General features: G+C 37.7%; 2 protein-coding genes across 2 annotated transcripts; one reads left to right on the forward strand and one right to left on the reverse strand.

Moving 5' to 3' along the window:
- Positions 1 to 1534: 1534 nt before the first annotated feature.
- LOC105053841 (nucleolar protein 12) lies at positions 1535 to 8205 on the forward strand. The gene is made up of 6 exons (XM_010935151.4): positions 1535 to 2248; positions 2385 to 2443; positions 6816 to 6885; positions 7017 to 7139; positions 7251 to 7379; positions 7525 to 8205. The coding sequence occupies exons 1-6, from the start codon at positions 1622 to 1624 to the stop codon at positions 7969 to 7971; spliced, it is 1455 nt and encodes a 484-aa protein (XP_010933453.1). The 5' UTR covers positions 1535 to 1621; the 3' UTR covers positions 7972 to 8205.
- A 911-nt stretch (positions 8206 to 9116) lies between these two features.
- LOC105053840 (uncharacterized membrane protein At4g09580) lies at positions 9117 to 11984 on the reverse strand. Its single transcript, XM_010935150.3, has 4 exons — positions 11749 to 11984; positions 10376 to 10646; positions 9739 to 9909; positions 9117 to 9519 (listed from the first exon to the last, which is right to left on the reverse strand). Exons 1-4 carry the CDS (start codon positions 11928 to 11930, stop codon positions 9355 to 9357), a joined length of 789 nt encoding a protein of 262 aa, XP_010933452.1. The 5' UTR covers positions 11931 to 11984; the 3' UTR covers positions 9117 to 9354.
- Positions 11985 to 13982: the final 1998 nt, after the last annotated feature.

A 13982-nucleotide genomic window follows, 5' to 3' on the forward strand; every position in this document is an offset into this window, starting at 1 on the left:
TGATTCATATGACTCATGACATAAGGAACGGATCTCTTCATGTCTGCAATTTTTTTTTTCTTTTTTTTTTTGGCAATAGAATGCGATGAGAAAGGTATTTCGACTAACCTCCATAATAATCAAAAAAAAATTACTTAAATATGTCTGATCTCATCATCTCAAGATCTGAAAGCTTGATCACCCCAACTCGAGAATATTGATAGTAGTTATGCCCGTAGCGATTATCATACGATTAAAATGATTATAACTACAAAAATTCATAAATAATCACTACAATCTATTTAATTATGAATTAGTTTGTGCTGTATAATTACCATATATCCTACTCAATATGACAATAGCTACCAACCTCCTTCTGTAAATAGGGCAGAGCGCAAAACCCTCAGATAAATTTCTCACACCTATTCTCCCTCTTGGCTCTCTCATGTTTCTATTATTTTCTAAATTTCGAGTGGATTGAACATCAGAAGATCCTGACAAGAAGACTTTATTTTAAATCATGTAGTCCATTGAGGAGCAATGACAGCCTTGCTGACCTTAACATGAGCTCGAAGTTGAGAAGCAACAAGATTGATATCCGAAGCATTTTTCCACTTTAAGAGTTTATTTGGTTCATCATAAAGTATGCTAGGACTCATTTTATTAAAATAGCCTCAGTTAGTTGGATCCCCCTAAACCATTACCATTTCAAGCCAATTTTGTCTTTGCAGACTACTTCAAGAATCTACTCCAAGCTAAACAAATATAAAAAACGAGCTTTAACCATGTACAATCGAACTTAGACCGATCATGACTATGACAACCAAAGAGACCTTAAATCTCACATAAATATAATAATAACAATATATATAAATATTTATTAGAAATTAATTTAAATCGATTCAATTTTAAAAAATATTTATAAAGTAGCCTAATTTAAACTATGCATGCATTTACAACCCTTTTGATTTGTGGGAGAAATTTTTTTTCACTAAAATATTATTTTTAAAAAACTAATTCCTAATGATGTGATGCTTGAAAAAATAGTTTTGGCATATTGAGTTAATCATGGAAAAGTAGCTTATTTTAGAATAATTTATGTTTGGTGGATTATCAATTTTTATGTAAAAATGATGTAAAATGTCTATCACTCCCTTAAAATAAATAAAAATTTTATCCTATTCTACACATTACCATTATTTGTAAATAAAAAAATCATGGTGGGGGGAGGGGAGAGGTTTGATATGTTTGATGGAAAAAATGTTCATTTCATATAGATCTCTCAGTGGTTTATAAGGATATTTTAAAAAAAAAAATTTCAATATGAAGTGCATCACCTTACTCGATTAAACCACGCGATCATCATTCTTCAACACATATTTAATATCCAGATGGTCATATGAGAATTTCCTCACACCGCAAGCACAGTTCCTCCAACTCATCTAAAACTGGGCCGGGCTTGATTTCTTCTGGACCATGATGTAGCCCAAAGACCCAATGCCAATGGCCCAAGGAGCAGCCTTGAGCTCGCTTCTTTCAAACGGCACCTCCAGGCCCCACCCCCACCCCGAGGGGAAAAGAGAACCCCCTTCCTTTTTCTTCTTCCCTCCAATCTTCCTTTCCACTAATCGAAAACCAAAAGATGGCGAAAAAATCCAAGGATTCGAGCCAAAAATCCTCCGACACCGTCAAATCACTCTTCGCCGCTGACAACCCCTTCCGCCGGAAAGTCCAGCCGGCGTCCCCCACTGCCCCGCCGCCCCAGCAGCTAGGGTTAGGGTGGGATACGGCCACCGGCGAAGACGAAAACCCTAGTCATGGCCGCGCCGACGCCGGAGAGGAGAGGAAGAGAAAGAGGGAGAGCGCCGAAGCCCCAAACCCTAGCTCGGCCTCCGTCTCGATCCCGAAGAAACGGAAGAAGCTCGAGGACGACGACGAGGAGGGGAGCGCGAAGAAGAAGAGGAAGAAGAGGAAGAGGGACGAGATAGAGGAGGAGTACGAGAAGAGGACGTATGGGGTGGCCGAGAAGATGTCGGAGGATGAGGGAGAGAAGGACGGGGTGGTTGCCGTCGGGGAGAAGAGGAAAGCAGACGATATCTCGTCGGAGATGGTGATCTCGAAGGAGTCCTTTGATGATGAGAGCAAGCTCGTGAGGACGGTATTCGTTGGAAATTTGCCGGTGAAGACGAAGAGGAAGACATTACTGAAAGAATTCGAGAGGTTCGGGGAGATCGAGTCGGTCAGGATACGATCAGTGCCCATCGTTGATGTGAGTAATGAATTTTGCTTTTGTTACTTTTTTGCTCGAGCGTTCCTGGAATTGTTTCTTTCGTACAGAATGGAGTATGAGATGTTTATTCTTTGTTCTTGTTCTCTTTTTTTTTTCTGTTGATTTTGTTGATCAGAGCAAGGCTCCGAGAAAGGCAGCCATATTTAAGGGGAAAATCAATGATGCTGGTGATAGGTTAGTTCTTTTTCTTTTTCCTTTTTTCCAATTTGTTTTATGGTGAAAGATTTTGTTTTTTCACGAGTTAAGGAAGGGTGATGGAGCAAAGTTCAAGAAAGAATTAAGTAAATCTCATATGGATGAAGATGTTGCAATGTTGCATTTTGGATCCCATTGCTAGTTCCTCGTAGGATCGTCCAGACCAATCCTATAGAATTCTTGTAGCATCGATCTGGTTTTGCATTTTGTGAATCTTTCTTTTCTCCTCAGAGTTTTTCAGCATTACATCTGTATCAGAGCAAGCCTATTCGTATTCTTCTCTCAACACTCATTTTCTCTTTTCTGGTCCTTCCACCCACATTCAAACCTCTCCCACTAGTAGGGCCTTCTTTGCATGATTGCGTCCTTGTGCTACTTCATATTATCTCAATCAGCTGTAGGTTACTTTAGTATTTGATCTTGTAATTTCGGAGCTCTCTGAGTCATAGGCATTTCTAACTGTTTCTCATCCAATTTTACTGCATGGACGTCAATCTTCTTGTTGATATGGATCTCCTATTTGTACTTGAACTGAGATCCTTTTTGACTGGCACAAAACACTTGGTGACACCTTGAGTGCTGTTCTTTATGACATCATTTATTCCTCCATGTTTCCATTGACATATAGCAAATTAATATGGTCAAATCTAATGTATATTCTAGGCATGCGTACTGACTATGGTCTTCATTCCACTTCCATAGCATTTCACCAGTGTTCCTATCAAAGCATTCTTATCCCCTTTTTTATCAGTTTTCTTTGGTTTTGAGAATTGAGGTGGTGGTACATATGTATTTATACTACTCTATTTGAGGCCTTCTTTTTACTGCATTAACCTCATTTTTTTCTGCATGCCTGCTACTGGTTATTATATTCCTCCATGCTATTGAATGCATGCCTTTATTGGTCAAAATAATGATAAACATCCAACATACTAACTGGATCTACTTTAGCTGATATGGATCTGATCTAGGAGGCCGGATCCACAAGTAGCTGTTGGATATAAATTTTAAATCAAATTTACAAATAGGTGCAGAAATTTAAAATTAATTCAATTTTCAACTTTAAAAAACTTCTACTTGGGGAATGATAATATGCTCCGAAAGTGAATCCTCAAACCTCAATGTTAAAAGAAAGCAGTAAGGAAGAAGAAGATAAATAAGAAATTGAAATCTAGGAGAAAACTTTCATTGGTAGATCTTATACTTAAGGATTGCATATATAGACGTAAATACTTGTTCCTAAAGGACCTTGACTTTATTTGCACCATTGAGTGGACTAAGGTAAAATTAACCTATTAAGCATGATGACTTTGGTTGAGGCTAGCCCGGTGATCTTAAATCACCGGTGATACTTATCTTGGAGTAGTTTGATCCTCGATTATCTAAGATCATCTTGTTTGGTATCTATATTCCAGTGATTAAAGATCCCCGAGTATTCTTGGAATCCAAGAGCATTGACCATGTAATATCAAAACTACCCCTAATATATTTTGCAACTATTGAATAAAATTCTCAGATAAATCATAAGAAAATACACATGAACATAAATTAAATTATCAAATCTAGTCATTTTAGACAAATTCAATCAGACCAAAATTTAATCAAAACATGTCAAAATAACCCCATGGGATTATCAAACCTTCCCAACTAGAAGAAATATTTTATGGGATTATCAAGCCCTTCCCAGCTAGAACTTTTTTTTTCCAGAGATCGTCATTTTGGGAAACAATTTTTTCCGTAGGATTGAGGGCTATTTTTGTCTCCAAAAGCCCAATATCACTGCTCTAGGGTGATCTTGGAAACATGTTCTTAATGATGGGTTTAACATTACTGTGTTGGATGGTGATTTTAGGAATGGGGGTAATTTTGGATCGCTACCATGTAAGATCAATGGGGTGCAATCAAACATGGCAATCTCATCACCTCTACCCACATCAATGTTGATTTTGTGGTCATTACCCCAAACCAAATGCCACCTATGGTGCATCCATCACATCTAAAAGATGTAGCAAATTAGGGCATCCCAAAAACATGTTTGATGTAGCTGAACAGAATGCATGGATGTCAAGTTACTGCTCATGAAATATGTTGAATCAAATTATCAAGGAAAAACATAAAGAGAGATATGTTGATTGTGTCAATGATCAAACAGACAAATTTCTTATACTGTTTGGTGAAAAGAAGTTCACGAAATCCAGAGTGTTTAAGGGGAAATCATTGACAAACACTGTTTTTGGGAAAGAAAACATGATAAATTATCATGTTTTCTTTATTTAGTTTTATATAAAGTCATCAAAAACACTTAAGAAGGTAATGTATTTCGTAGTTTAATAAATCGATGATGACCTGTGGATCATGCTCAAATGCGTCTAAAACCTTTTTAAGTAAAGGTTCCTTATGCAACTCGACACTAAAACCAAAGTTTGTCATGTCTGGGACCAATTTTTTAGGGCCATAGTAATGAAGTCAGCTAACACCTTGAATGAAAAATATTTGGTGATGTGGTGCCTAAAGTCAGCTCTGAAAGGTTACAGGGATACGCTGTATATACCCAACAAACCAGCATGCTTACATCAGTCTGAGCCTCAGTGAAAACATTTGACTCTTCATATTTGAATATTGGTTATTGGCCATGCCTTTTACTTTCCAAAATTTGAACATTAGAATTGAACAAAAAGAAAATAAATCAGCTTTTCAGAAATTAAATTACAACTTCAGACAAAATAAATATTCGATCCTATAATCCCATCAATTTGCATATGTTGGACTGATCTTCTCCCGACGAACTTCTCACCGGTGATTTGCTTCACATCACCACCATTGCTTTCCATGATTAATGCAGGAGGCCAAACATGTCCTTGTGCAACCAAATAGTCAGATTTGGTTTCAAACTTGATTGGCATTGAATGTTGTAAGAAAAAGGATACTTGTGAACCAGAGGATCAGATAGACCTATTCTTGGCTATGATTGGAGCTCTTGAACCATTTCCAGATATTACAAATTATAATTGCTCTTATTGATCCTCATTGTTTGGTAATTCCATCATTGACTCTTCCATTGGTAGATCTTGCTTTGTCGACTTTTATAAATATCATTGACAATAGATCCTCATAAATGAGAGGATCAAAGCATAGCTAGTCCTATTTTTGTTGGTTTTGAGTCATTGTGAGCCCTTATATATCTTGTAGCATTCATATGTTGAATTTTCCATGGTTACTCTTCAATTGACAAGTCTTGCTTTATTGTCTCTTCATATATTGGTGATGAAAGTCATATTTTAGTTTATTTTATTTAATCTTTTTGTAACCCTCTGAGTTTATATTTCCTCAAACTGATGAATATAAATTTTAGTTGGTTATGGAATGGTTATTATCATGAAAGTCATTTAGTTTTATTTGTAGTTAAATTTTGATTTGATTTGCATGAAAAGAGTACAAATAGGAAATTAGAGGGTTACAAGTTAAAGAACAATGGGTTTCTTTAGCAAATTTCATAAGTGGAAGCCACTTTATGTAGAACTTACCATGTTTAGTCAGGACATGAAAAAAAAATGAAAAAAATGACTTGTCTCTGCAGCTGCTAGGAAATATGACAATAAGCAAGGCATGTTCTTGAGTATTAGAATTCAACTGTAAAAGTCCTTGAGAGAGACAACATTCTTAGCAGTTAGCAATCATCCTCTCTTTGCAGTGCTCGCTTTACGTGCAGCAATTTATGAGTCCGCAGGCACTTTAACCTAGTCTCCTAGTCCTTATTAGTTACACACCTGTAGTAAATTCCTCTCCATCTTGTCCATTTAGATGTAACTGATAAATATACCTAAATGTAAGTAATCCACCAGATTATGTTTCAATGTAGCAAGAACTTTGTTAGACTTACACCTCAATCCAACATGTATCATGTACATATTAATTTGTATTATGCACACATCAGTTCGTTGCCCCTGGAATGGAAATACATTTTTCCTTAAAATTTAAGTTGATATTTATTACCTCTACTGACTCTAGAAGCTGTAAAAAGGAACAACAATGAGGAAAATATAGGCACTCCAATGAGTTGAAAGAGAAAAGTCTGGTCCTGAATCCTCTTCTAGAATCTGATCATGTTAACTAGATCTCAATTATTTAACCTCTGGACCTGAAACATTCATTCACCAGGTTCTTAGTGTTTATTTCTCTTTTGGGTGATGGAATGATTGATTAATTTATTTTGCAAATGTTGCCTTTCTTACATTTTGCAATCTACAATTTGCAGATTCATATCTAAAAAGACTTGGAAAACGTTTCTCTGCTTTTAATACATGTCTATCTAATGTTGTTGTGCATCTTGTTTCTCTTCTATGAATTGCAGTGTTCATGCTTACATCGTTTTCAAAGATGAGCCATCAGCGAATGCTGCAGTGTCTCACAATATGGCAGAGGTGTGTTGCTTCTTGGTGCATATAGAATTAGACAATGTGCATGGCCTGGCCCCTTATTTCTTATCCTCTGTGAAGTGCAATTGATCGACCATTATGAATTTCCTGATAAAGATATTTGAACTTCTTTACAGATTGGAGGAAACCACATCCGTGTGGATATGGCATGCCCACCTCGCAAGAAACTGAGAGGAGAAGGCCCACTTTATGACAGAAAGAGGACTGTTTTTGTGGGTAACCTGCCTTTTGATGTGAAGGTGATTGTTCTTTCTTAGCAACTTGCAGGATAAACAGCTTCCAATTCGCATGGATTATATTAATGGTATGGTTGTCAATGATTGACCTTTCTGTGTTCGCTGTTACTTTAGGATGAAGAACTTTACCAATTATTTTGTGGGGTTAGCCCATCTGAATATACTGTTGAAGCTGTACGGGTTATCAGAGATCCTCATACAAGCTTGGGAAAGGGTATTGCTTACGTCCTGTTTAAGACAAGGGTACGATTATTTATACCCTTTTTTCCCAGAGAAAAATGAATATTAGTTGTCCTTGCTATTTTTCCATATGATTACATTTTCTATTTATTCAGTTAATTTATTGCTTTGGACCTGCTTGGCTTTAAAATACAATACATCTTTGCAGCATGCTGCCAACACCGTTGTTAAGAAAAGAGACTTGAAGATTAGGGATCGTGTTCTGCGGGTCAGCCATGCAAAGTCATCAGATGCTACACCATCAAAGAGGAAGGACCCAGGGACAAAGATGGATTTCCCACAGAAGAAGTTGTCAGTTTCTGCTGGAGAAAAATCTTTGTCGGAGGATAGCAAACCCAAGCTCAAGGCAGCTGCTCTCTCCTATCAAGGCCTGCGATCGAGCAAATCTGGTGTTGTGAAGAAATCCAGATCATCCCTACGTACTAGCCATGGGAACAAGGAAACTAAGAGCGCAGTATGGACAGATCAGAAGGTTCGCAAAGTTAAAAGGCCCGCTGTTGCCGCCAGGAAGGCAAAGCAGCTCACGAAGAAACGCAAGCAGGAGAGTGCAACCCCAGAAAATACTCATCAAAATAAGAAAGCAAGAAGAAATTGAGGCAGGTTTTTAGATCGCTGTATTGTAACATGCAGCTTTTAGTAGTGCACTATCATATCCCTTGTTTAACCCGGCTGCTGATAGCTTGACAAACAGTAAAAATATTCCCCATTTCCAATATTTAAGCAAAGTATGGATCTGCTTTTAACCTCTGTAGCAGTAAAATGTTCCCCTAGTTACTATTTTCAAATTGTTCCCACTTCTAATGTTAAGTGAAAGGATGTTTTTAACCTATGTACCATTTCTGTTGATGTTACCATGAAATCCCCCCATTTAAAAAGTGTAGAAGGATGGATCTCCTTAGCATATCTATAGGATCTTATGGAGTCATGAATGTGGATCGTGTTTCAGACCTTCTAAAGCCGGCAATGGGAAGCTGTTCTCTTGGACAATTTCATAGCTATTGGGATGAACCTGCCCCTCTGTCAGTTTACATTTGAGATAGAAGATGAACTTCCAAAATGGCATGATGAATTGATGAATTGCTTGCCACAGGTTTACCCACTGAGACTTTTGACATCTTAGTAGTGTCACTTCAATGTCTGTACTCTGCAGTTCTCATATGCGGGTCTGAACTTTGGCGATCCTCTCCTAAAATGGTGTCCACATTTTTTAACTCCGAAAAAGGTCGTTAAAGGCTAAACTTGTGCCTGACCAGCTATGACGAACCCTAATGGCAAACTAGTGGATATGCAGGTTAATTTGCGTTTAGAAATACCATCCATGGTTGTCCATGGATCAAGCTATCTACCTTTTCAAGACAAAAAGCGGTTTGGAGGAGAGCAACTTTATTTCTAGAGACTAAACCCACTAATATGGGGCACACGTTCATCTCCTCTGTGTTTCCTTAAATTTTCACCATTAACTAATTTGCTCTTACTTCACTAGCATGCAATATGCACATTGTGCAGAGAAAGCATACCGTCGAGCTAATCTTTAGTTAATCTGATCATCGCATAAGATTGCCCAAGTTGCACTACCAACAAAGATTTGTTGAAAGATAATCTGACTAAAAAGCTACCTGATCTACCCATCATTAGCATAACAGAGAAAAGAAGCCAATTGGGAACATTAACCAATCAAAGTTAATGCATTAGAATTGACCAAGGGGCACATATACAACAAATTGGGACCTTGAACAAATATTAGTAGAAATTTAGAATACATTAGATGTATTGTGTTTCTGCTTCCCTGATTTCCTGTGTCACAATAATACAGAATAGGGATAGCAACATGGAATCAGTAGCCTGTAGCCAGACTCAGGCTAACATTGAACAAGATTACCCAGTGAATCACTAGTCTTGTCATGATGCGCAGCATGAGGAAGAGCTACATCAGTGATGAAGCTGATATGTACAATAAGCGCAGCTACATAGTCAGGAGTCAGCTGCCATTACATACTGTTTTTTCAGATCCAGTACCATGTGCCTGACTCTTGCTCATCAGTGTTGGTGTTACTGAAATGATCCCAATGAAAAACAGCGTGGCTATTGCCTGGAAATCATAGAGGTCAGACAATGATCTTAACTCTCCAAGAGCAATTCCAGCCTGCTTCAACCAAAAGCAGATAAATGTTACTTACCCAAGCCATGGGCATATCATAGTCACAAATGTATAATAAAAAATGCAACACTGACTCATCCAAGAAATCTGGGTGTTATAGAATGACTAGACCTATCTACCTAAAACCTCTCATAAGATCGGCTACTTTGCAGGTTACATGGAAGCTTAACAATGTTTCATATGCAAAAAGAGAGAGAACAATACCCTGACTGTCACATAAGCAGCTGGGATAAGTCCAATGAATGTTGCCAGGAAGAAAATACGGTATGGCACATCCACTATCGGTGAAGCCATGTTAATGAAAGTGTTAGGCAATGTAGGGGTGACTCTGAGGAAAAGCATGTAGTTCAACAGCTTTGCTCTTCTTTTAGCTACCTGAAATAGCAATATGATTACTCAATTAGCAGAAAGAAAGTATGGATGAAAAGGGAAGTAGTCAAAATACAAGGTTAACCTAGAACAGAACAAAAATCATGTCCATTGACCAATATGATTATAATGTTAACAAGTCTGATATATCCAGCAGAGGTTAATGCAAAGAAAACATCTAGGGAAAAATTGCAATGCAACAATATATGCACAGCAACTGAAGAGGCGGGGGTGCAGGAGGAAATAAAGGTTTGGCCTTCCTTCTCCATCCTTGAGACACTAAGAAGGCTCCTCCAACTCCAGAACAAGCTGTAAGGATGGGCAATTGCAGGTGAAATTTAGAACAGATCGCTACCAGTATGCATGCATTGGCCTGGGGTGAGCTTTGTGTCTGGTAAGTCACCAACTAAGCACCACGTCTTTATAATAGCAGTTTGCTAATAGAGTACTAAATAAAGAAAAAGACGGTCACCTGTGCTTGAAAGAACCTCAGTTTGTCTGGCCACAATGAGAAGACAATGGGCCTTCCTATCAGTTTTGAAAGGAAATAGCAGGAAGATGCTCCCGCTGTGGCAGCAAAGACTACCAAAGCTACACCATGGAAAACTCCGAAAAGCGACCCAGCAAGCAATGACATGAAAATGGTCCCTGGTATCATAAATGTCTGCATAAATATGTAGACTGCACAATAACCCACCAGGACCTGGATGGTGTAGTCACTTGTGTAGTTGTCAAGATGATCCCTACAAAAAAACGAGTGCAGTACCAAACAAGAGTAAGCACTAGTCTGCAAGCAACCATGAAACCAAACTTAAGGCTGTATGTAATTACAATGAAATAAAATGGATATGTAGCCCAATGGAACAGGACAAAATCACAAAAATACCTGACATAAGTTAGGCAAAGTTAAGATTTATGCTAATGATCTAGGAAAGTCACGCAGCAAGTTATTGAGTTAACTAAATTGGAGAAAGAGTGAAATTGCAGTTTATAGATCTTATCCAAATACTAGCATGACTATCCAAACAAATAAAAATATGATGAAAGATATGCAACATCTGATGCTTGGTTTCAGGTGATGATTATTCATCAAGAAGCACAGATTTTGTTTCCTTTAAGAAGGTGCTCCTAGGAAGGTACTTGGTGCTTCCCAGCGCATATATATGAACAAGGTTGAGTCTGTCAAGGTATGCAAGTTGTACATTGTTTATCAGTTCATCAAGCATTGACTTAAATTGGTTATTGACAAACAGCTAACGCACACTACACAGGGATTTCATTTACAAAAAACATGTCCATCTAAGGATAAAAATCAAAAAAGTCTAAGCTTTAAATCTATTTAGCAGCATCTAGAAAGCTGAATTTCAGGTCAGAAGGCTAATTTAAAGCCAGGGCGGTGGCGAATAAAAGGCATTTACAGAACTAGGTACTAGGAAAAACAACAACTATTTCAGAGGTCACGGAAATGGCTTTTTTCTGGGAATTTTAAGAAATCCACAAGGGATTCCTCCAAAATTATCAAATAAAGACTTGGTTATTGTTCGTCTCCTGAAAATTTTTAAGCCAATTCGAAAATTTGTTCAAACAGATTCCCCAATTGTCCAACATAATAATGCATTTGCAAATAATCCTACTATTCCCAAAGAAAAAACCCAAAATTTCAGAAAAGCCATGAATGTACACAGGCAGACACTGTTTCATTCCCGGATCAAGCCCCAAACAAAAATCCAATAACACCACAAAACACAACCAAATCAAACCTAGAAACGAAATCCCCAAATTGCTGGCACCCCCCAAAGACACCCACAAAAGAGCCCACTTTCGTGATCAAAAAAAGAAGAATACCTCAAAATTTGGAGCTCTTCGAGCGTGCGAGGTAACTTAAGAAAGCTGTAGTCGGAGGCGGGCATCGAGAGATAGACGCCGATCAGCCCCAACCCGAATAACGCCAACACGGTGGCTGCCGCCGCCAACTCCCCCCTCGACAGGGGGAACTTGGAGACCCCGTTCCCGTTCCCGTTCCCCATCTCCTCCTCCTCCTCCTCCTCCCCCCCCCCCCCCCCCCCCCCTCTCCCTCTCCTCTCTCCTCAAAAGATAACTAGGGTTCCGAAAGAGAGAAAGAGAGGCGGAAAGAGGGCGCGATTCGAAGAGACGAAAAGAAGGGAATTAAAAAAAAAAAAAAAAATCCCCTCTCCTTCCTCCTTTCTCGCCCCGGCCCTCTCGAGGGAAGGAATCAAGGAATGAATATTTGGGACGTTGGTGCGTCCTGTAAAAGTTCTCATAGTTATTATGTTATGATGACGAAAGCCAGGTGGATTGTGAGCATTTATGTGGTTCCGCAGGCGCAGCAGAACGCATGAAAATGGGACGGTGGCGAATATTGGCAGTAGCTGTTGGTCCCCGGAGCGCGCGACGCGTATTGCGAGGAGGGAGACGTGAATCATTGCCTTCACGAGACCAGCGTGGTGGCTTGTACGCCTCTGGTGCGTACCGGACTCCGCCGATTGCTTTAACTTGGTTATGATGCTTAATTAGATAACTATTATGGTGGTTTCAAAGGTCACGGCAACTTGTTTGGTGGGTCAGTATGTAAGAATTGAGATGGGATGGTTACTGTTATAGGTCACATCATCTAGACCTTTATCTTCGATATCTCTCTTCGGACACCATCTTTGGTCAATAGTCAACAACTTCACCTTCGGACTGGTACTGACCCCTTAATCGGATCCCAGCCGATGACTTTTACAGTCCCTTGGGCATTGGATCGTTACAAGAAAAATATGGGCCGTTGCCATCCCCTTCAGATTTCAGGTGATTACGATAAAATTCTTAATAATTATAATAAAATATATTAATATTATTAATTAATTATTATCCATGATAACATTGTAGACCATGATTTTCTATGATAGCTATATATCAATAAAATAATATATTCTTTCCAATCTATAAAAAAGAAATATAGAGAATTTTTTGATAAATTCTTGAACACACAAGAAAGGCACCCTCTTACTAATACTCTCTTACTGTTTCTAAAATTCTAATTAATTTAAACATCAAAGGATCCTTCACCAAAAAATCTCCAATGATTGAATTTTTATTCAGATCCAGAGAGCATCCAACCATTTTTGGATTACCGCCCACCACTGAGTTACTTCTCGAATATGCACCAACCTCAACTACTCCTCCTCGATATAGAGCCTTGTGGCAACAGTTACCATCTTCTTTAGTTTAATCATTCACTCATTCATTTATTTTTCTGTTAAGATCAAGATTTAAATTAGCAAATATTATAACCATTATGATAGTTATTATAAGCTGTTATAGCATGAATTATGCCTACTATTTTCACTTTATACCCTCCTTAAAAATAAAATATTTTTAAATCAAAAATTTTGTATTAATTTTGCTTCGAAAGAGATTGTAAGATCATAAGAAATAGTACTTTTTGTCTAGTGAGAATAATTAAAAAATTACACCATTATTTTGTCATTATAACTAGTCATAGCACTATTATAATCATTGTTATAATAAGAATAACTATGTTAATAATAGAGTTTTAAAATGCTACATTCTAAAATAATAACGGCTGTTGCTTTAATCATTATAACAGATAGTAATAATTTTATTAGAGGCTTGTTATAATAGAATAATGTTCTTGTTGAGTTTGAGATCTTGGGTTAATGAAAGAGGCTCTTGCCAGCAGCCATTGTCCAGATCATTCTTTACGAAGAAAGTTTTTAAATTTGTTTCTAGTGCAAACACCAGCTGGCTCTACTATCCAAACAGGCATAAGATATGTAAATTAATATACATTTATTAAACTGTAGTGCTATAAGATAAGAGTAACCAAATCAAAATGATAATGTCCATTGGTTCTTATCCTACATATTATCTATTTTATTTATGGCTACGTTCATAAGTCCTTCAACCTAATCTACTTTGACTTTCTGGTTGATTGTTCTCAATGCATTATAACCTTGAATCTATTATAGAAGCACCTATCTTATAGCATTAAATAATTGCACTGCTCATCAAATAATTTATATTATGGAAGATTTGGATCTTTTAGTAAGGTT

This window comes from Elaeis guineensis, chromosome 11 (genome assembly GCF_000442705.2).
Source record: "Elaeis guineensis isolate ETL-2024a chromosome 11, EG11, whole genome shotgun sequence".
Lineage (NCBI taxonomy): Eukaryota > Viridiplantae > Streptophyta > Magnoliopsida > Arecales > Arecaceae > Elaeis > Elaeis guineensis.